The sequence below is a fragment of the Xenopus tropicalis genome, chromosome 8, assembly GCF_000004195.4.
Source record: "Xenopus tropicalis strain Nigerian chromosome 8, UCB_Xtro_10.0, whole genome shotgun sequence".
NCBI classification, from domain to species: Eukaryota; Metazoa; Chordata; class Amphibia; order Anura; family Pipidae; genus Xenopus; species Xenopus tropicalis.
Window position 1 is genome coordinate 3,760,706 of NC_030684.2, and position 23,220 is coordinate 3,783,925.

The 23,220-nt window shown below is 40.1% G+C and overlaps 1 protein-coding gene and 1 long non-coding RNA gene across 3 annotated transcripts; both read right to left on the reverse strand.

Annotated features, from left to right (window-relative positions):
• Positions 1-610: 610 nt before the first annotated feature.
• On the reverse strand, positions 611-3,724 carry LOC116406572. Its single transcript, XR_004219576.1, has 3 exons — positions 3,644-3,724; positions 3,204-3,353; positions 611-1,157 (listed from the first exon to the last, which is right to left on the reverse strand). It is a non-coding gene; the product is annotated as an uncharacterized LOC116406572 (long non-coding RNA).
• Positions 3,725-13,602: 9,878 nt separating this feature from the next.
• On the reverse strand, positions 13,603-22,257 carry LOC100496532 (ficolin-1-B). 2 transcript variants are annotated; one of them, XM_031890740.1, is made up of 10 exons: positions 22,145-22,257; positions 21,895-22,008; positions 18,709-18,753; positions 18,369-18,413; positions 16,641-16,694; positions 16,299-16,343; positions 15,584-15,711; positions 15,281-15,410; positions 15,004-15,138; positions 13,603-13,946 (listed from the first exon to the last, which is right to left on the reverse strand). In XM_031890740.1, exons 1-10 carry the CDS (start codon positions 22,242-22,244, stop codon positions 13,693-13,695), a joined length of 1,050 nt encoding a protein of 349 aa, XP_031746600.1. In that variant the 5' UTR covers positions 22,245-22,257; the 3' UTR covers positions 13,603-13,692. The 2 variants fall into 2 exon arrangements, with proteins under 2 accessions (XP_031746600.1, XP_031746601.1); XM_031890741.1 differs by lacking the exons at positions 16,299-16,343; positions 16,641-16,694.
• Positions 22,258-23,220: the final 963 nt, after the last annotated feature.

Genomic DNA, 23,220 nt, shown 5'->3' on the forward strand with positions numbered 1-23,220 from the left:
GCCATTGGCAAATTGTTTCGCAAAACTTCAGTGAAAATTTGCCGTGGAAAAATTTGTTTTATTGCCAATAGATTAGCCACTATATTTATTCTGCAGAAAGCTTTGCCATACTCCTGAGCAACAGCCCTAGAAACTCTCTGTGTTTGTGCAACAAAGCAGCTGCCATTTTAGCTTGGTCCTGTCTGCATCTCTTGCTGCTGAGGGGAGGGGGGATGAGGGGGGAGATAGGAGAAGGGGGGAAGGGGAAAGAGAAGAAAGCTACAAAGACTCATGGCTACACAGGAGGTTTGAGCTGAAAAAAAGGAAGTCTGATACAGAAGCCCATGTGTACTGAATAGAAGAAAGGGAATGTAGTGTTTCTTTTCACAAAGGACTCAGAGCAGCAGTACTGTGAGTGTTGAGGGGAGGGGGGATGAGGGGGGAGAGGGGAGGAGGGGGAGATAGGAGAAGGGGGAAGGGGGAAGGGGAAAGAGAAGGAAACTACACAGACTCATGGCTACACAGGAGGTTTGAGCTGAAAGAAGGAAGTCTGACATAGAAGCCCATGTGTACTGAATAGAAGAAAGGGAATGTAGTGTTTCTTTTCACAAAGGACTCAGAGCAGCAGTACTGTGAGTGTTTATGGCTGTATTTACAGAGACCATTCTGACACTACATAGTTCTTTAAACTTATAATGAACTACAGTTTCCCCTCCTCCACAGCAAACTCTGAAACATGGAATATTCTTCAGCTCACGGTTCATTGCTGATCCAGTTCTCTCAGGCTTTTATACAGAAGTCTCAAGATTCCAGCAACATAATACTTTTTGAAGAAATCGGCAGCAACGAAGTTTTCAGACACGGAAGAGCCAAGTCATATAACAATCCATGTTTCTCCTTCATGTTTTCCAACACTTTATACACAATATAGATTTGTTGAAATCCTTCGCGTTTAGTCAAAAAGAATCAGAACTCCATTAAGGATCGGGTCTGGGTCGGTGGGGCCCATTGGGTTTTTTCCGGTGCCTTGCCAGCCCAGTCCAACCCTGGCTTTCCTTATATGAGACGGGACTTCATTTGATTGATTTCCATTCCATTACCTTTATCTATGATAGACTTAAACATCCATTTATTTCTTGGGAATCAAATAAAAATGCATTTACGTATTCTCGCAGAACCTGGAATTGTGAGGAAATTACAAATTAATGATAAATTAATAATACGGGGCAGGAACATTTTCTCTGGTATTTCTATCTTATCTGGAATATTAAGGAATGTCTGTCTCTAATGTAGATATCAGGGCCAGTCACAATGTCTTAAGTAATATGATAATGGTAATAATAGGAAGCTAAATATAGGGCTAAAGGTTGGAATAATGATTCCACAAGTGAAACAATTGGCTGTTGGTTTGTCTAGTGATTTAGGCAGTAGAAAAAAAGGGTTATTTTTCTTCAATAAATGATATATGTCTGGATCAATCACGCAACACATCAGAAGAAGCTTGGTGTGTATAGCAAGATCCCTGCCATAAAGCAAATAGGAAGTGTTGCATTTTTTTTCTCAGAAAGGAAATCTTTTGTAGCACAAAAAATCATGCTAAGGGACAAATTTACTAAAATTCCATAATTTCTAATTTTTTTATTTTTAAATTTGACTAAACTTGGCTTCCCAAATGTCTATTATTTACTAAAAAAAAGTCACAAGAAAAGTCGTAAAAAAAACCCCTTTGGTTCAGAATTCGGCCAAGATTCGGCTTTTTTCAACAGGATTCAGATGAATCCATGCTTCTGGGCAAAACAAATCCGAATTCTAAAAATCACGTGATTTTTTGTCATGTAAACACGGAAGTTGAAACTGTAACCTTTCCGTAACCTAATTAGCATATGCAAATGAAGAGTTAAGCCCATGCTAATTAGGATTCGGATTTGATTCGGTATTCAGCCGCATAGTTGCAGTGTACTTTGCCAATTTTTTTTAAAGAAAAAACCGAATTGAGTTTAAAATACAATATCGATGGTTAGTAAATGAGTCCCTAATTATTGTAAACCACAAAAATTCATAATGTATTAAGTTTAAAAAACATTAATACAAAATGTTGGCGTCTAAGAGCAGTTGAGGTTATGTAGAAGTCAATGGCAGCTGTTCTTTTTTAATTGGTTCGTGGTTTTAGAGGTTTTGGGGTTTTTCTGATGCTTTCACTTATACGAAAAAAAGGATTTCGAGGTTTTCGTATTCTTATTTGGATTCTTTACGCTGTTTTTTTTTAAATTCCTGTGTGATTTCATAAATTACTTGGCAATCTTGGGTTTTAAAGTAAAAATGAGTTTCAAAAACCAATAATTCAGAATGTTGATACAGTAAATGGGCCTCCAAGAGGCAAAATTATTAAAATTCGGATTTCTGGAATATCAGAGATTTTTTCAACCTTCAATATTTTTAAAAAGCACAAATCTTTCCTTTTTTAATAAAAATAAGGGGGTGTAACTTGCAGTCCAGCAAAATCCAAATGCATTATGGTTAAGCAACAGTGGTTAGATCCCATTTAAGGCCACCACAACTTTAAACTAGATCTTTTAGGACCTATGCTCCATTTAGAACCTCTGTTGAGATAAAATGAACCCCAACAAGGTAAACTTTTTGCCCAAGCCCACACAGAATCCCTATGTCATGTGGCCTCAAAGCACTGGACAAATTAATTTCATTTTTCTTCAAGAAAACTTGAATTTTTCATGGGGAATAAAAACTATTTTGGTGATCTGTTAGGCGTAGAAACCATGAAAAAAACAAATACAAAACTTCTTTATCTAAAAGCTGTCAAATGTAGATGTCAATGTAGAAGTCGATGTAGATGTAGAAGCCAATGGGAGCTGTCCTAGACAAGTTATAACACTATTCATGCTTTTAGAGGTTTTCAGGGGTGGGGGGTTGTTCGGTTTTCCATGAGTCTTCATAAAAGTCCACAACCATTCAAGGAAAAATGTAAAAACCACAAAAAAGTTCTGGTTTTCACAGTTTTACCACCTTTTTTGTTTGTGCTTTTTTTTTTTTAAAGGCTCTTTCAATGAGAATGTTGATAAATGGGCCTCTTATGTTTGTTATTTATTGGAATTTGTATTAAATTTATTATGTGATGTATGGATATTACAATTCTATCACCCTTTGGTTGGCTTTCAGTTTTCTCAGTTTTTTCAGTTTTCTCACTATTAATAATGGAGCTCACATACCTGATAAGAATAATTTATAGAGAAATCTCAGGGGATCTTCCAAGAGCTCCTTTTTAGAAATGGTCTTATCAGCCCCGACGTACGTGTCAAAGAGACAACAGGGGTCAAATGGTAGTCCTTATGGTCTGCGCAGCTCATAGTGAGGTTTTGCTAAAAAAAATATTATTAGCAAAGGTCACTTAATATCTTTTAACCGGAATTCAAATGTATGCATTAGTAGTAAATAACGAGAAGGAACAAATGTCTAATGCTCAGAAATCATTAGGTTTTAGGGTTTTTCATACCATGAACCAATAGGATTTCAGCAAGGAACAACAATGCATACTGTTATAGAATATAAAATTAATATAAACATATAATATAAACTATATGCCAGCTAGATCTCAATACAATGCTTCTCAGTGTCACATCTCATGTAGTTCAGATGAAACATCAAATACCTTGGAATTTGCTGTAATCGACACTCTCTCCTGGTATCCTGGGTGATATTCTGGAAGGAGACTGTTGGCACAAGATGCTGGATACATGCAGGAGATACGCTCCTTGGGTCTGGGCATTTATTGTTGCTGAAAATCATGAATAATCAATGTATTATTTACAAAGGAAGTCAGCAGAGACCATGTGACAGCGAGTAAAGAGACCATGTCCTGTCTGCTACAACATGTGCTCTCCTTTACCTATCCCTCCCTGTTTTAAATATTTCAGCCCTCTAGCTAATTATTGTGAAAGATAAAGTTCTCCCTGGGGAGAGAAGTCAACATGGAAAGTCAACACGAAAAAAAGTCAACATGGGCAGCTCATTTTGACTTCTATATTTCAGTTTATCTTCAAAACGAGTCTGGTCTCCATGCTAATGTATCCAGTCATTTAGCCTGAGATGCAGGGTTGGACGGGGGGGGTGCAATGTGTAAGGCAACAGGGGGGTTCAAACCAGGATCCTCCTTGTTGATGACTGCTCTGCCTTAACCTTTGGACCAGCGGAGCAGCCAGCAAGTTCTTCAGGAACCTGATCTTTCTTAAAACTGGTTTTAGCATCAACTCCTAAAAGTCTTATTGGCCTTGTAGGGTTAGGCAATTAGAGCTCGTGTTAATGTTATAGCTTGAGCACTGTGGCTTGCCCTAGCTTTTGCTCCTCCTTGCTCGCACTCTTTTCTGGTTTAAAACTTCCTAGAGAATTGGAAATAATATGGAGAGGTCCATTTATTAACAATTTCTTATTTGTGGTTTTAGAGGATTTCGAAACCACAACTGCCATCTAAGCCATCTTGGAGTCAGGAAGGCATTTTTTCCACCTCTGCAGCAAATTGGAGATGGTACAGATGGGGTTTTTGCCTTCCTCTGGATCAACTAGAAGTTAGGCAGGTTATATATAGGCATTATGGTTGAACTTGATGGACATGTGTCTTTTTTCAACCTAACTTTCTATGTTACATGGGATAACTGAATCAGAGAAGACACCTACATATGAGAAACTCCACCCACTTACCCATCATTCCAAGTATGTGTGTCTTTTTTAGCAAGTGAGATAATACAAGGTTATGGGAGATAGCTCTTAGTACAAGTTGATCCAGAGACTGGTCCGATTGCCATCTTGGAGTCAGGAAGGAATTTTTTCCACTTCTGCGTCAAATTAGAACCTGCTGGCTGCTCCCCTGGCCCAAAGGTTAAGGCAGAGCAGTGATCAACAAGGAGGATCCTGGTTTGAACCCCCCTGTTGCCTTACACATTGCACCCCCCCAGTCCAACCCTGCATCTCAGGCTAAATGACTGGATACGTTAGCATGGAGACCGGCCTCATTTGGAAATAATATGGAGAGGTCAATTTATTAACAATCTCTTATTTGTGGTTTTAGAGGATTTCCAAACCACAACTGCCATCTAGGCCATCTTGGAGTCAGGAAGACAATTTTTCCACCTCTGCAGCAAATTAGAGAGGGTACAGATGGGGTTTTCGCCTTCCTCTGGATCAGCTAGAAGTTAGGCAGGTTATATATAGGCATTAAGGTTGAACTTGATGGACATGTGTCTTTTTTCAACGTAACTTGGGATAACTGAATCAGAGAAGACACCTACATATGAGAAACTCCACCCACTTACCCATCATTCCAAGTATGTATGTCTTTTTTAGCAAGGTTATGGGAGATAGCTCTTAGTATAAGTTGCCCCAGGGACTGGTCCGATTGCCATCTTGGAGTCAGGAAGGAATTTTTTCCACTTCTGCGTCAAATTAGAGAGGCTTCAGATGGGGTTTTTGCCTTCCTCAGGATTAACTAGCAAAAAAAAAATACCTTAAACCACTAAAACCACAAATTAAATAAAGATTGTTACAATTTTCCATAAAAAAGCTCCCTCTGATTCTACTTGACAGAAAGCATTTAGATGGCAAAGTATATAATAATATTATATATATATATATATTATAATAATATAATAATATAATAAATCACAAAAAAAATCAGTTTTTTGCATGAAAATTTGAGCAAAAAACACGAATTATGAAAAAAAAATCATGAACATTAGTAAATGCTCCCCTAAAATGCACTTACTAACAATAAAAAATGAATTGAAAAATATACTAGATTTTTACTCAGACTGTATTTGAACAATAAATTTAATTTTATGTAAGTAAAGAAACAAAAACATGAGAGCGACTGTAAATACCTAAAGGACATGGGGAGTGTTTCTCAGGGAAATTTCCCATGACTCGGTACAGGATTTGCTCCATCTGACATTCAGCTGATTTTTCTTTGTTAAATTAGTAAATATAACTGCCACGTCTATCAAAATTGCTCACAAAATATTTTTCTTCATACAGTGTCTACAGAAAAAATATGAGAGGGTGCTGCATACCCCCATCAAAGGAACATAAACACAAAGGGGCAGATTTAACAAAATGTGAGATCAGAGCTCACCCCAGAAAATTCACCCACGCTCTATTTATTGCTATGGGATTTTAAGAAGCATATTTATCAAGCTAACGTTTAACCATTGGCAAATACGCTTCTAAAAATCCCATAGGAATAAACAGAGAGTGGGTAAATTTTTCTGTGGTGAGCTCTAATCTCACATTTTGATAAATCTGCCCCTTCATATTTGGCTCATTTTCACAAATCTTTTTTAGCACAAAAAATTATGCGAAGAGGCAGATTTACTAAAATTCCAAGTTTAAAAAAAAAAAAATATATATATATATATATATAAATATAATATAAGCAAATAATATAATGAGTAACTCTTCATATCTGGCTTTTTTTGACTTAATAAATATTTGTTTTCTGATAGAAGTGACTTTGGGTCTGTTACATTTTAACTCCATCCGCTTTCACTTTCACACTCGGGTCCTCAAAGTTTCCCTATTTCTCAATGTATATATAGGCCTAACAAATCCCCTAATATCCCCAAATCCGATGGAAAAATCAAGCCTGCCCGATTGAAATCCGTCCAGGTATCATTTGGGAAGGCCCATCGGTGGTGCCCATACGCATGCAGATAAGCTGCCTAATTGGTCTAAAGGGCCAATATCGGCAGCTGAAATTGGATCATGTATGGGCACCTTTACCCAATGATCATGCAACTAACCTGTGTAGGTATGTACCCAGCACAATCCAATGCATAATGTATAACAGCCTGAAACATCCCAAAGTGATAGATGGGACCGGAACTAGGGGCAGATCAGGTGATTGGTCGGCTGAACTCTGGCTATGGCCCACCCTGCATAGGATGTTATGGTGCCCCCAAATCCTTTAGAAGTTGCCTGCAGTCATCTTATTCATATACTCACCACTGCCCCAACCCCTGTTGATTTCAGAGGTAGTTGGGTTGGGTAGAGTATATAAATAATAATGGCTCACCAGGTCAGGTTGGGAAAGGGTGGGTTAGGGCTGATTCTGGTTGGCTTTTTGCCGACCTGCACATAATTACTACTAATGTAGGAGAGCCCTGGCCTCATCTTCCTTCCTCTCTACAGCCATGGGTAGGTGCTCATGAGTAGTAGAGCTCAGATCCGGGCAAGAGATCACTGGAAGATGGAAGAAGATGGCAAAGCAGTCCCTATACATGAGTTCCACGGGCCAGGGCAGTTGTTAGCACCAACCCAGGATTTCAGATTAGCAATTATACTCACTGAGATGAGCTAATCCAATAACCAGACAATATGTATAACTAGTGCTAGCATTGAATTTGCCATGGGTCATGCAATAGCAGCAATTAAGATGAACTTGCATGGGTGATGCTAATACCTACGTAAAAGGGGCATTGGGGACTCCAAGGCATCTCATTCCTCTGAACAGCACTGACTTTATCAGTACCAGCCTGTGCTCTTCTACATGGCTATTCCTGGGGCTCTGGGGTAGCCCCAGTCACATACTCTATCTCTCATTGGTTCCGAAAGTAACCATTATCCGCGAACACCCCATATTTGACACTGTGCCAAGATAGCACCACGGTCCTTAAGGTGCATTTGTCATTGGTGAATGAGTACTTTGGTTGCGCCCATATGATCTCAAAATACAGATTATTCAGAGGCCCACTCTGTTTCTCAAGATATTCTACTGGCAATCCTGAGACAGGTGGGTCTATCATCGTAGGTTACATTTTCTGACCAAGAGGTTCTCCTGTTCTTCTCCAGAAGAAGTGCGCTGTGAGCAAGACCCACTGGCTTTGGAGGAATCTACCCAATAGATCAATTCAGTTCATGCAATGTAACAATAAAGACAATACTTAGTTAATGGAGCTTCATAATTTGTCATTTAAAGTCCAATGGCCACCAAATGCTGTATGGTGAAGGGAAAGGAAGAAGTTTCTTCAAGTGGGGTTCATCTGACATTTGATCGGTGCTTTCTTAAGGACAGACAGACTGTGGAGTAGGTCTAGGATGCAACTGGTTGAACTGATATACAGCTGCCATAGGTGACTATGAAACCATTAGTGGTAAATGCTCTTTTCTTGGGATGAGATTGAAGAACAGATCTACTGGGCAGAGATTGATGGAAGAACAGATTGCCTGGGATGGTCCTTATGTAGTAATACATCAGCTCCATGACACCACTTATGTTGTAGCCCTACACAATGCTCCCCAGCAATGTAGAACTGTACATATTAATATGATGAAACCCTATTATGAGAGAGGTGGAATGGTTTCAGCCATATGCAGCCTACCTTTAGAGCATTCTGAGAAGTCCAGTATCCCTGATTTACTTCTTGATCCACAAAATCCATCTCTCCAGCAATTTACAGTGGAGAAGCAACTATCAGCCTTCCAACAGGAGCAACTGCAAGAACTCTTGCAATGATACAAATACATATTCTCGTCTAACCCAGGTTACACCAAGTTAACAGAACAACAAGTCCACACTGGGGATCACCCTCCAATCCGCTGCCAGGCCTATCGCATACCTGAATCAATACAGGTTACCATAAGCAAAGAGGTAAATACAATGCTGGAAATGGGTTTTATTGTACCCTCACACAGCCCATGGGCTGCCTCTGTAGTGTTGGTGCCTAAAAAAGATGGGAGTATTAAATTCTGCGTGGATTACAGGAAACTCAATTCTATCACAACGACTGATGCCTACCCAATGCCCAGGATAGATGAGCTTCTGGATCACCTAGGGGGGGGCCCACTTTCTAACCACATTAGGTCTCAGTCGGGGTTACTGGCAAATACCTTTAGCCCCTGAGGCATAAGTTAAATCTGCCTTAATAACCCCATTTGGATTGAATCACGTTAAGGTTCTGCCACTTGGCATGAAGAATGGACCTGCACCATTTCAGAATCTGGTGAACTACCGTTTCAGTGAGTGTCAAAACTTTGCCCAGGCTTACCTGAATGACATCGTTGTCTACAGTAACACTTGGGGGGCACCTGTCACATTGTTCTCCCTCCCTCAGGATTGGTGTTACCAGGCTTTCCCAACATTGGGTGAAGCCCTGGAACACCAGAATTGGGTAGACCTCATTCTAGACAAGCCGTCAGCATTACCATGTTGTTTGCCACTGCGGTGCTGGATGGAGAAGGAATACTGCTGTAGTGAAGTAGCTTCCCATTATCCCCCGAGACTCGATGCAGCCAGCTGAGGGGGTTTTGGTCGGTCATAACTGTAAAGTCTCTGCCATACAAATATGGCTGTAGCTTTTTCAAGGACCAGACTATAGCAGGGCATTCCTTCTCCACTGTAGCGTGGGCTATTTCCCACAGCAACAACTTTTGGCTTTCCCATTGGAATGATCACATTTCCTGTCCCAAGCATATCATCTCAGCGATGCTCAATGGGAAACCGGCTGAAGGTTTTCTGGATTCTGAGGAGTCCAGTATTCCTGATTTACTTCTTGATCCACAAAATCCATCTCTCTAGCAAGTTATGGTGGGGAAACAACTATCCACCTTCCAACAGGAGCAACTGCAAGAACTCTTGCAAAGATACAAATTCCTATTCTCGTCTAACCCAGGTAACACCAAGTTAACAGAACACCAAGTCCACACTGGGGATCACCCTCCAATTCACTGCCAGGCCTATCTCATACCTGAATTAGCACGGGGCACCTGTCATACAACTCACCCCCAAGTGCAGACAGGAGCCAAGATGCAGGGGAAAGCAGGTCCTTACTGGGCCCCCACAGAAGTCACTAATACAAATACACAAACCTTGTGTTTATGTGAAATATAAATATAGCCCTACGGTAGATTGGAGGGGTGGTTGGAGGTGAAAATGCACCTTAAGGAGCGTTACAAACATTTATATCTTTTTTGTTTTCACAAACCATATTTTTTAGGGCTAAAAATTGTGGATTTAAAAGAAAAAACTCTACCACAAAACTTTTCCGGCGCTTTCATTCACAAAATCTTATGTGTGAACCAGAATGGGGGACCTAATGGTCAAGTCCATTCCCAGGCTACAAAATGATAGAGCATGAGGAGTGCAGTAACATTTAGTAAGTGCATAAGTGACAATAATTGGCTGCCTAAGGCATAGAGGCGGGGCAGGCAATATATGACTGGCAGCTCAGATTTTTTAATACATTTATAACAGGTATGGATGTTTTAATAAAAAAGAATTTGTGTTTTATGTTTAAAGAAAAACTAGTTTTATTGGTTTGTATGGTTCTGTACCCAGAGGGAAGAGAGACAGTCCCATCTACAGATGCAGCCAGCAAGTTTTCAAATTTTGTCTCGCCATGTCCAGACACCATTTGAGCGGTTCCAATTCCAGTGTTTTAGAACTGAATACATGCTTTATACCCATGATTCATTTAGTCACATAAATTGGAATAGTTCTCACATTACGCTAATTTGGCATTAAAAGTGCATCTACTGTTTCCAACTGTAGGGACCACATGGTGGCGGCACCTTCATATCTCCTGCAGGGCCAAGATAAGTGATCATTTTATGTTGGTTCTCCATGAAGTTCTGGGTCTCCTATAACACAGGTAGCACCTAACCTGGGGACATGCAAGTCCTTCCCTAATCCCTGTGGAACAGATAATATAAGGAGGCATCTGCTCAAAGCAAATTCTCCCCAGTGAGATGACACAGACAGGGCCAGTAGGACAATAACATAAACACAACAGTGAGAGACTCAGACAGAGTCAGTAGGACAATGACATAAACACAACAGTGAGAGACTCAGACAGGGTCAGTAGGACAATGACATAAACACAACATTGACAGATACGAAGATAACCAGTAAGCCTGAATATAGTGAGGCCAAGTCATTGGTTCAGATGAATTCCATTTACTGGAAAGCACGTTGGCCTAGAGAAACTAATATAATCAGTAACTTGATATCCGGCATTTCTTTACTAAATAAATATTTGGGTTTTTTTTTTATAGAAATGACTTTGGGTCCAGCCTGGGTCTGTTACATTATAACTCCATCCACTTTCACTTCCACACTCAGGTCCTCAAAGTTTCCCTATTTCTCAATATATATATATATATATTTTTTTTTTTTTTTTTTTAAAGAATAGGAGGCCTAACAAAACCCCTAATATCCCCAAAACCTGATGGAAAAATCAAACCTGCCCAATTGAGATCCGGCCACTCTCAGGCCAGGTATCGTTTACGCAGGCCCGTCGGTGGTGCCCATACAGCCGAATCGGTCTAAAGGGCAAATATCGGCAGCTGAAATCAGCCCGTGTAGGGCCCTTTTACCCAACCATCATGCAACTGACCTGTGTAGGTATGTACCCAGCACAATCTAATGCACTTAGCAATATTTCCACCCTGAGAAACATGAGAGAGTTGACAGAACATGGACCCACTAAGAGTTTTACCATATTGCTATAAATCCATAGGGCACAATGTTTTGAGTCATCGTTCCATGTTCCATTGACACATGAGCAAGGGGAAATATCGCTCTCAAACTGGCTTTGGGTCTGAACTAGGGATGCACCGAATCCTGGATTCGGTTTGGATTTTAAGGATTCGGTTTCAGACGAATCCGCGGTCCCGGCCAAACCGAATCCTAATTAGCAGAAATTTGCATATGCTAATTAGAATTCAGAAAGGGTTTCATGGGAAAAAAATCACTGCACGCCGATTTTTAACCCCTTCCAATCCTAATCAGCATATGCAGCAAATTTGATTTGGATTCGGCCGAATCCTTCTGGGTTGGTTCGGGGGTTCGGTGGAACCCAAAAAAGTGGGTTTGGTGCATCCCTAGTCTGAACTAGTACTTTCTATAGATGTCACATATGGAGACTAGTACTCACACTCCATCTGTATAAAGGAGAAGCGAACAAGCTACAACACACATAGAGGAGAGCTGTGCCGAGCTGGAACGTTCCACTTGGAAGGAGATTAAAGATATAACAAACGCCATTTCTAACAGGCATCGCAGTTACACTATTCTCCAATAATTGTTTAGCAATACATTTTCATAGTATATATATTTACTACACAAAGAGCCCTATTTATCTGGTGATTAATATCAGTGGGAGAAGCCATGACTGAACTCATGAGAAGATCTCATCTACAGCCTCGGCTGCATTATCATGGAAAACTGAGCAACTTGTCTTCTGCCTTAACATCATCACATCTCATCTACAGAATCCTTGTTGAACTTACCTTTATCTTAGTTATCAGGGTCTCTCTACCCTCTCCCTATTGGTTACCTGTCCTTCTTGATCTTAAAATTACATTGGCTCTGTGGGTGAGAAGGAAACATTTTTTGAAGATGGCTTTTTGCTGCTCCTACAGAAGCAGGGACCTCAATGTGCTTAAAGTCAGTAGCCCCATTAAGTCTCTTTTATTTTCTAAATCCATAACCAGGGAATATAATTTGCAACGTGGTCAGTTATCAACATATGTCTTCTATAAATAAATCTAAACCAACTGGACTTGTTAGATGTATTTATAGAAGATATACCATGACCTGGATGGATGAATGAAAAGCTTCATAGTCATATTATCATCATATGTTATCTTCAGTCAGTTATGGGCAGTTATCAGCATATGGTCTCCCTGAGCTCCCTCTGAAAATCAACACATGAAGCAATAATAAAACAATTTCCTGTTAATTTTCTGGGTGGAACTTCATTTCAGACACTTTCAGGGAGTAATTGACCCCTCTGAATTTGGCCCAGTGGACTCCGCTGCTGAGCTTATTGTGGGCTCCTCGCTTATATTCCCCATTCAGACAGGAATGGTAACACCTTGCGTACCCCCAGGCCCCTTTGTACCGTTCTTACATAGTTACATGGTTACATAGGGTTGAAAAAGTCCATCAAGTTCAACCCATCCAAGCACACACAACCCACACTTACTGTTACTGGCTGGATCATTATCCAAATGGAACTAAGACCGGAACTAGGGGCAGATCAGGTGAGTGGTTGGCTGAACTCTGGCTATGGTCCATCCTGGCTGGGATGTTACCATCCCCCAAATCCTCTGGAAGTTGCCTGCAGTCATCTTATTCATATACTTGCAACTGCCCAACCCCTGTTGGTAACATCAGAGGTAATTGGGTTGGATAGAGTATATAAATAATAATGGCTCACCAGGTCAGGGAAAGGGTGGGTTAGGGCCGATTCTGGTTGGCTTTTTCCAACCTGCACATCATTACTACTAATGTACGATAGTCCTGGCCTCATCTTCCTTCCTCTCTACAGCCATGGGTGGGTGCTCATGAGTTGTAGAGCTCACATCCGGGTAAGAGATCACTGGAAGATGGAAGAAGATGGCAAAGCAGTTCCTATACATAAGCTCCATGGGCCAGGGCAGTTGTTAGCACCAACCCAGAGTTTCAGTTTAGCAATTATACTCACTGGGATGAGCTAATTCAATAACCAGACAATATCTATAACTAGTGCTAGCACTGAGTTTGCCATGGGTCACGCATTAGCAGCCATTAAAGGCATACAAAATACAGAAACGGGAGGGGAAAAAAAAGAAAATCCAGCAGCCATTACAATAAAGTCACATGAAATGGACTTTGATTTATTGCGCTTTAAAATATAGACAGCTGTTAAGGAATGTTCCAAATCTTCCAGGTTACTTCTGTGGGCGGAACTTTATTTCAGACACTTTCAGTGAGTACTCAATCCCTCGGAAGTTGTGCCAGAGCACCCCGCTGCCCCTCTTGCTGTGCTTGCCCCGCAGGTATTCCCCATTCAGGCTGGAATTATGGCAGCTACTGTACCACCAGGCTCCTACATACAATACTGCACAGCTACTGTCATTGGCTGTATCATTATCTGCATCCTTAGTGCTAAATGCTCTGTTCTTGTGAGGACCCAGAGAGTCACCTGGGCAGAGAAGAAACAAACATTAAAGAAACATGGCAAACTGAAAATGGTGGGTTCATCTGATGATCTGATAGGCTACATATCTAGGGTAGGTTGGAGATGAGGTTACACTTCTGTGCACAAAAGCCCCAGCACTGAACTATATTTATAAATTGGTGGTAATCCCAAATACTTATCTCCATTCCATTAAGAAGTAGTGCTTAGTGAGGGAGGCCCACTTAGCCTGCATATTGCACTATATACAGTAAATACAACCAAATATTTATACCTGTTTCACGCTGTACATCACACTACTTCCATATAATATCCGTGGGTTTAATATTCAAAATTATTGCTACCAAGAAACACAAATTAACTGCATCAGTGAAGGTAAACTTTTTAATGTCTTCAGAATGGGTCTTCTGCCCGGATAAACAGTGATTGTTCATTTTAGTTTCCTTCTGTATTGTTTTGGTCTCTTTGAGTTGTGTGAAGGCAAACAAATGGGGGGCTTGTGGAGAACAAGAATGGCTACATATTCCCCTTTCTACCACCCATGCCTGTTCAACCAGCACTTACATTTGGGCAAAGTTCATTGCTTGGTTATTGGATTTTTAGGAATTGGCCACATTCACATACAGGTGGATATATGAGGAAGACTGACAGTTGATGGACAGGACTATAATGGATGTGCATAATGAATGTAGACATTGCACTGGACTTTTACATGTACTGTACTTTAGGGGTCTGCCAGTAGGTGGCAGTGTAGTAAGGGGTTTAGGGTATGACTCAGTAGGTTATATTGGTAGAGGGGGCTGTATCACTTGTATCCTCTGGAATAACATTAAACATGGATGCTCTCCTAAACCGATAACCAATGGTCAGTTGGCATCGTCACATTCAATTTTCCCCTTTAGACATCTAATCTCTCTGATCATTGGACTTCTAATAAGGTCCTACAGCTGATATAATTCCTAAAGGTGAATACACAGACATTTTCAATTTATGATTTACGAACAATATAATAAGTGAGGGTGGTTGTCTCCTACTCTCCTCATGCAGAGATGGGACCTCTTACCTGCAGGGCCCCCAGTGAATTCTCCAAAACGTAGGGTGTATTTCTGAGACTCTGGCTCCAGTCGGAATTGGCTGTAAGTGGCGTAGGTTCGATTGTTGTCAAAATCCTCCAGGTCGAAGCGCAGTTGGAAATTCCCTGTGGGGCAGAAGAGAGTCAGTAGGGCAGTTCCCTCAACTGAACCCTTAAACCCTGCAAAACTCATTCATTCAACTTTAATTGGCTTCCACCTATTCAGTAGTGAGAAAATATGGGCAAGACTGCCGGCATGTGTGGGTACCTGAGGACGTAAGGAGGTGAATGTTCTCATTTCCCAACCAGAACTCGCCCAGTTGGCTGCCAAAGCCTTGTTTGTAGGATTTCCAGTCTCTGTAAAAATCCACAGAACCGTCCACTCGTCTCTGAAACACCTGTTGGGTTTAATATGTCAACGTATTGTGCAGGGTACTGGGTAAGTAGGCCTACGTTCTGTACCTACAAATACTACCCCAACCTGTTGAGCATCTCACTTCAGAAGCAATGTTTTTATATTTATTCATACAAACCAATGACTGTTATTGTATCTGGATGTCTCCATACTTACTATCCATCCCCCTCCATCCGTATCCATGTCACAGAGAACATTTATAGGCTTATTACCATCCGGATAGACTGTGTACCAGCCGGTGAGAGTGGCTCCATTATTGAGCAGCTCCATACAGTTCTTGGAAGCTACAGATACATAAGGGATATATTACAACTACTGATTAAATTATCTACTGCTGTTTATTTACAGTAAATATAACTAATAACAAGGCAAAGCTAAACCAGTATAAAACCATTGCTCTGTCAGCCAGTGTGATCTATAGTATCAAAAATATCAAGGGCACTTTCTTCCAAGCTTGGTTTCCAATAATATTTAGGAAGGACATTCTCCACATATGTCACCCATAACTGGACTTGAAGTTGGTTCCGTCCCACCTCTCATCCTTCTGGTCATTGCTGTGTGTCAGCCCCACAGTTTGGGGACCATTGGACTAGATCCATCCAAGTACAACAGGGAGGGAGATGCTCTTCAGCTTAACCTAGTAGTTAGGTTCTACAGTTACTAGACCAGTCGTTCTCCTTAGATGCTGTACAAAGCCAGAGAGATACTCTGGCCAACCTCCTAGTTGGATCAAGCCAAATGCAAGGGGAACCTTTTTCTGCTCATATTAAATCATTGGTTTGTCCCACAGGTATATTTTTCAAGGATCTAAGTTTTCAAACATCTTATACACTACTTTCCCATAGATGGGTTCCTGCACTGCTGGACTTACCTTTCACGCCAGGTGGCCCCCAGGGTCCAGGAGGCCCAATGTCTCCTATTGTTACAAAAAAATTAAAAAAAAGAGCAGAATGATAACAAACAAACAGGCAAAACCATCTTATATATTACTGAAACAATCTCTAGGGTGTTGAACACACACATAAACTTTTTGGAATATATTTAGGTTCGGGCACAAATATTTAGGTACAAAAAAGCTTTCTATGTGACAATTTAGACTTCTCCTCTAATACAAACTGCTCTGGTTCTCCCAGATATGAAGGATCCCTCCCAACTGCAGTTTCCAGATCCCCCCAGGAGTGGCCCATTGGATTTAGATCAGGGCGGGTATTACCTTTCTCACCACGGGGGCCCAAGATTCCAGGGATTCCTTGGTTTCCAGTGAATCCTGTTTTTCAATAATAAAAAAAAAATAACAAAAACACCATTGAAATAAAAACATTTAACCAAAGGTGCAGAAACGTGTATTTTTATACTGATGGTATTAATTAGGCACCTGCTTTCCACTACTAATCACTATATCTAGGGGTATAATAAATCTATAATATACAGGTCAGTTATTTCCACATGGGACCAAACTGTAAATTATATCATTATAAATAGTGCCTAGTGATGTCATCAGTTATAATCGGAGCTTAGTGATGTCATTTCTGTCACATGACTCACTGAAACTTGTAAATTATAATAAATAAAGTGCCCTCTGTTGTAAAATATGAGGAGTTCCATGGCCTCTGAGTTCCATGGCCTGTATAAATGTATATGACCTCTAAATGGTACATTATTCCCTATATATTATAAGGAACTCCTTGGGGGCTTATAATATCCCTATATGTTACAATAGGGGGTACAATATTCACTATATATTATAAGGAACCCCTTGGGGGCTTATAATATCCCTATATGTTACAATAGGGGGCACGTTATTCACTATATATTATAAGGAACTCCTCGGGGGCTTATAATATCCTTATATGTTACAATAGGGGGCACTTTATTCACTATATATTATAAGGAACCCCTTGGGGGCTTATAATATCCCTATATGTTACAATAGGTGGCACTTTATTCACTATATATTATAAGGAACTCCTCGGGGGCTTATAATATCCCTATATGTTACAATAGGGGGCACTTTATTCACTTTATATTATAAGGAACCCCTCGGGGGCTTATAATATCCCTATATGTTACAATAGGGGGTACTTTATTCACTATATATTATAAGGAACTCCTCGGGGGCTTATAATATCCCTATATGTTACAATAGGGGGTACTTTATTCACTATATATTATAAGGAACTCCTCGGGGGCTTATAATATCCCTATATGTTACAATAGGGGGTACTTTATTCACTATATATTATAAGGAACTCCTCGGGGGCTTATAATATCCCTATATGTTACAAGTGGGGGCACTTTGTGTGTACCAGCCGGTGAGAGTGGCTCCATTATTGAGCAGCTCCATGCAGTTGGAAGCTACAGATACATAAGGGATATATTCCAACTACTGATTAAATTATCTACTGCTGTTTATTTACAGTAAATATAACTAATAACAAGGCAAAGCTAAACCAGTATAAAACCATTGCTCTGTCAGCCATTGTGATCTACAGTATCAAAAATATCAAGGGCACTTTCTTCCAAGCTTGGTTTCCAATAATATTTAGGAAGGACATTCTCCCCAAATGTCACCCCTAACTGGACTTGAAGTTGGTTCCTTCCCACCCCCCCCATCCTTCTGGTCATTGCTGTGTGTCAGCCCCACAGTTTGGGACCATTGGACTAGATCCATCCAAGTACAACAGGGAGGGAGATGCTCTTCAGCTTAACCTAGTAGTTGGGTTCTACAGTTACTAGACCAGTCGTGCTCCTTAGATGCTGTACAAAGCCAGAGAGATACGCTGGCCAACCTTCTATTTGGATCAAGCCATTGCTGGGGAGCCTATTTCTGCTCATATTAAATCATTGGTTTGTCCCACAGGTATATTTTTGAAGGATCTAAGTTTTCAAACATCTTATACACTACTTTCCCATAGATGGGTTCCTGCACTGCTGGACTTACCTCTCTCGCCAGGTGGCCCCAAGAGTCCAGGAGGCCCAATGTCTCCTATTGTTACAAAAAATAAAAAAGAGCAGAATGATAACAAACAAACAGGCAAATCCACCTTATATATCACTGAAACAATCTCTAGGGTGTTGAACACACACAAGTAATCTTTTTGGAATTTATTTAGGTTCGGGCACAAATATTTAGGTACAAAAAAGCTTTCTATGTGACAGTTTAGACTTCTCCTCTAATACAAACTGCTCTGGTTCTCCCAGATATGAAGGATCCCTCCCAACTGCAGTTTCCAGATCCCCCCAGGATTGGCCCATTGGATTTAGATCAGGGTGGGCGTTACCTTTCTCACCACGGGGGCCCATCTTTCCAGGGATTCCAGGGTTCCCTGTTTTTTAATAAAGAAAAAAAAAATCAACACAAACACAATAACAATAGAAACATTTAACTAAAGGTGCAGAAACGTGTATTTATCCAATTAGGCAAAACACATTGTGAAAAGGGAAAATATATACTGAGGGTATTTATTAGGCACTTGTCTATCACTACCAGTCACTATATCTAGGGGTATAATAAAACTATAATATACAATTTAGTCATTTCCCTATGGGACCAAACTGTAAATTCTATCCTAATAAATAGTGATGAGTGAATCTGTCCGGTTTCGCTTCTTGAAACGGCAAAAAATTCACAAAACGCATTTGACGCACGTTTTTTTTGTCACCCTCATCTATTGTTTTTGTCATCCACCCTTTTTTGACGCGCCCAATTTGACACGCGGCAAATTTTTCCGCGGCGAATTTTCACGGAAGTTTCGCGAAACAATGGCGAAATACGGAAATTTGCTGTGAATCCATGCCTGGCGAAAAAATTTGCTCGTCCCTACTTATAAACGGTGCTTAGTGATCATCAGTTATAATCGGAGCTTAGTGTCATTTCTGTCACATGACTCACTGAAACTTGTATATTATAATAAATAAAGTACCCCCTGTTGTAAAACATGAGGATATTAGAAGTCACTTTGGAGTCCCATGACCTTCAGTCTTTGTGCTTTTATTTGGTCATGGAACTCCTCGGTGACTTATAATATCCCTATATGTTACAATAGGGGGCACTTTATTCACTATATATTATAAGGAACTCCTCGGGGGCTTATAATATCCCTATATGTTACAATAGGGGGCACTTTATTCACTATATATTATAAGGAACTCCTCGGGGGCTTATAATATCCCTATATGTTACAATAGGGGGTACTTTATTCACTATATATTATAAGGAACTCCTCGGGGGCTTATAATATCCCTATATGTTACAATAGGGGGCACTTTATTCACTATATATTATAAGGAACCCCTCGGGGGCTTATAATATCCCTATATGTTACAATAGGGGGCACTTTATTCACTATATATTATAAGGAACTCCTTGGGGACTTATAATATCCCTATATGTTACAATAGGGGGCACTTTATTCACTATATATTATAAGGAACTCCTTGGGGACTTATAATATCCCTATATGTTACAATAGGGGGTACTTTATTCACTATATATTATAAGGAACTCCTCGGGGGCTTATAATATCCCTATATGTTACAATAGGGGGCACTTTATTCACTATATATTATAAGGAACTCCTCGGGGGCTTATAATATCCCTATATGTTACAATAGGGGGCACTTTATTCACTATATATTATAAGGAACTCCTTGGGGACTTATAATATCCCTATATGTTACAATAGGGGGCACTTTATTCACTATATATTATAAGGAACCACTCGGGGGCTTATACTATCCCTATATGTTACAATAGGGGGTACTTTATTCACTATATATTATAAGGAACTCCTCGGGGACTTATAATATCCCTATATGTTACAATAGGGGGCACTTTATTCACTATATATTATAAGGAACTCCTCAGGGGCTTATAATATCCCTATATGTTGCAATAGGGGGTACTTTATTTACTATATATTATAAGGAACTCCCTGGGGACTTATAATATCCCTATATGTTACAATAGGGGGCACTTTATTCACTATATATTATAAGGAACTCCTCGGTGACTTATAATATCCCTATATGTTACAATAGGGGGCACTTTATTCACTATATATTATAAGGAACCCCTCGGGGGCTTATAATATCCCTATATGTTACAATAGGGGGCACTTTATTCACTATATATTATAAGGAACTCCTTGGGGGCTTATAATATCCCTATATGTTACAATAGGTGGCACTTTATTCACTATATATTATAAGGAACTCCTCGGGGGCTTATAATATCCCTATATGTTACAATAGGGGGCACTTTATTCACTATATATTATAAGGAACTCCTCGGGGGCTTATAATATCCCTATATGTTACAATAGGGGGCACTTTATTCACTATATATTATAAGGAACTCCTCGGGGGCTTATAATATCCCTATATGTTACAATAGGGGGCACTTTATTCACTATATATTATAAGGAATTCCTCAGTGACTTATAATATCCCTATATGTTACAATAGGGGGCACTTTATTCACTATATATTATAAGGAACTCCTCAGGGGCTTATAATATCCCTATATGTTGCAATAGGGGGTACTTTATTTACTATATATTATAAGGAACTCCCTGGGGACTTATAATATCTCTATATGTTACAATAGGGGGCACTTTATTCACTATATATTATAAGGAACTCCCTGGGGACTTATAATATCCCTATATGTTACAATAGGGGGCACTTTATTCACTATATATTATAAGGAACTCCTCAGTGACTTATAATATCCCTATATTTTACAATAGGGGGCACGTTATTCACTATATATTATAAGGAACTCCTCGGGGACCTATAATTTCCCTATATGTTACAATAGGGGGCACTTTATTCACTATATATTATAAGGAACCCCTCGGGGGCTTATAATATCTCTATATGTTACAATGGGGGGCACTTTATTCACTATATATTATAAGGAACTCCTCAGTGACTTATAATATCCCTATATTTTACAATAGGGGGCACTTTATTCACTATATATTATAAGGAACTCCTCAGTGACTTATAATATCCCTATATGTTACAATAGGGGGCAATTTATTGACTATATATTATAAGGAACTCCTCAGTGACTTATAATATCCCTATATGTTACAATAGGGGGCACTTTATTCACTATATATTATAAGGAACTCCTCGGGGACTTATAATATCCCTATATTTTACAATAGGGGGCACTTTATTCACTATATATTATAAGGAACTCCTCAGTGACTTATAATATCCCTATATGTTACAATAGGGGGCACTTTATTCACCATATATTATAAGGAACTCCTCAGTGACTTATAATATCCCTATATTTTACAATAGGGGTACTTTATTCACTATGTAGACCCCCTTCCAATACCTCACATTATCTTTGTACTGAACTGTGGAACAGAACCAAGTAGTTCCCAACAACAGGTAACAGGTAGAGACAGTAAGTTGATACATAGTTGCAGGTTGGGTTGTCTACTTACCTTTGGTTCCTTGTGTCCCTGCTTCTCCCTTTTGCCCAGGGGATCCCGTAGACCCGGGACACCCTCTTACAATGGCCATTTTTTCTGATTCTCCAACTCCAATGAGTTTTACATCTGTAGTGGGATGTAGTCATCAAACCATGAACACATACAAAATGGCGCCATCCTTCCTGTACTGATATCTATATCTATTGACCAACTTCTCTATCTGCATCACATGTAGGAATATTGACTGCACGTCTCTACTCACCAGGACACGTGTCTTGGGCACGGCAGGATATTGTGATCCCAACAAGAATCAGGCAAAAGAGACTTGGAAGAGAAATTCCCATGGTCGGTGGTTTTTCCATTTATGAGACTGCACAGATCTGTGGCTCTTTATCAATCACACAGGTATCTGAATTCAGCTCTGACCCTGTTTTGCTATATATATATATCTATAATGTCCCAAGGGAACAGAGGTGACTGTCTTCTTAGGAATCAGCTGATGTTTTCCATAAAGGTCACTGACTTGTTTGCTTATGGGAAAAAGTAGAAATGATTAACTATAACTTACACTTACACCCATATACATTCAATTGCTACCTGCTGGAATTGGATCTATTTATTAAACCTGGCCAATGTCTTCTGCAAGAGAACTCTCTCTCTTCTTCCTGTAAGAAGGTCAGTTTCCTACTACTTACCTACTGCTCTACCTTACAAAAGCCACACTTACCAGAGATTCATTGACTGCTGATCCATCTGATCCTTACATGTTCCTTTCTCAGAGACGAATATATAGAATTATACAGTTGCTATCATAAAACCAACAAACACCCCCCTCTCAGTGAGGTTACCATTCATTGAACCCTTTATCCACTTACATAGATAATACGTCTCTATAATACAATGATACCATTTGGAATCTTGCAAGAAGTGCTGGAATTTCAGGCGACTCCGGCAACCAAATCCTGGATTCAGTGCTACCCAAGTTATGAGCCAGTCGGGAGGCTAAGCCAATTTGAGAGGTGTTCTTCGGGGGGGGGGCAATCTTTTTGTAAAATCCTGCCTGGAATTGAACCAGTGACCTGCAGGCTGCTGGTCATAATCCAAGAATTGATTGGAGTACTGGGAGATTCTAGAATGGGGTATTGCTTGTAAGTCTACCTGCATTAAATACCCCTTATGTTTGGCTGTTGCATTGCTTGAGGGTCTCCCAGAGAAACCTTCCCACCCCATAGACCCTATGATTGTCCTATAGAGCTGCTGCCAGGGACCACACCTCCCAGAGGTAGAACTTACCCCCTTTCTCTGCCTGACACTGAGGCAATGAAGGAATATATAAAA

Excerpts from the sequence above, each read along its gene's own strand:
- LOC100496532 (XM_031890740.1), bottom strand. The coding sequence starts at position 22,244 with ATGGAAAAACCACCGACCATGGGAATTTCTCTTCCAAGTCTCTTTTGC. Across the intron at positions 16,344-16,640 it reads GGGCCCCCGTGGTGAGAAAG|GAGACATTGGGCCTCCTGGA; the intron begins GTAATACCCGCC and ends TTGTAACAATAG. Across the intron at positions 15,139-15,280 it reads TCACCTCCTTACGTCCTCAG|GGAATTTCCAACTGCGCTTC; the intron begins GTACCCACACAT and ends TCTGCCCCACAG.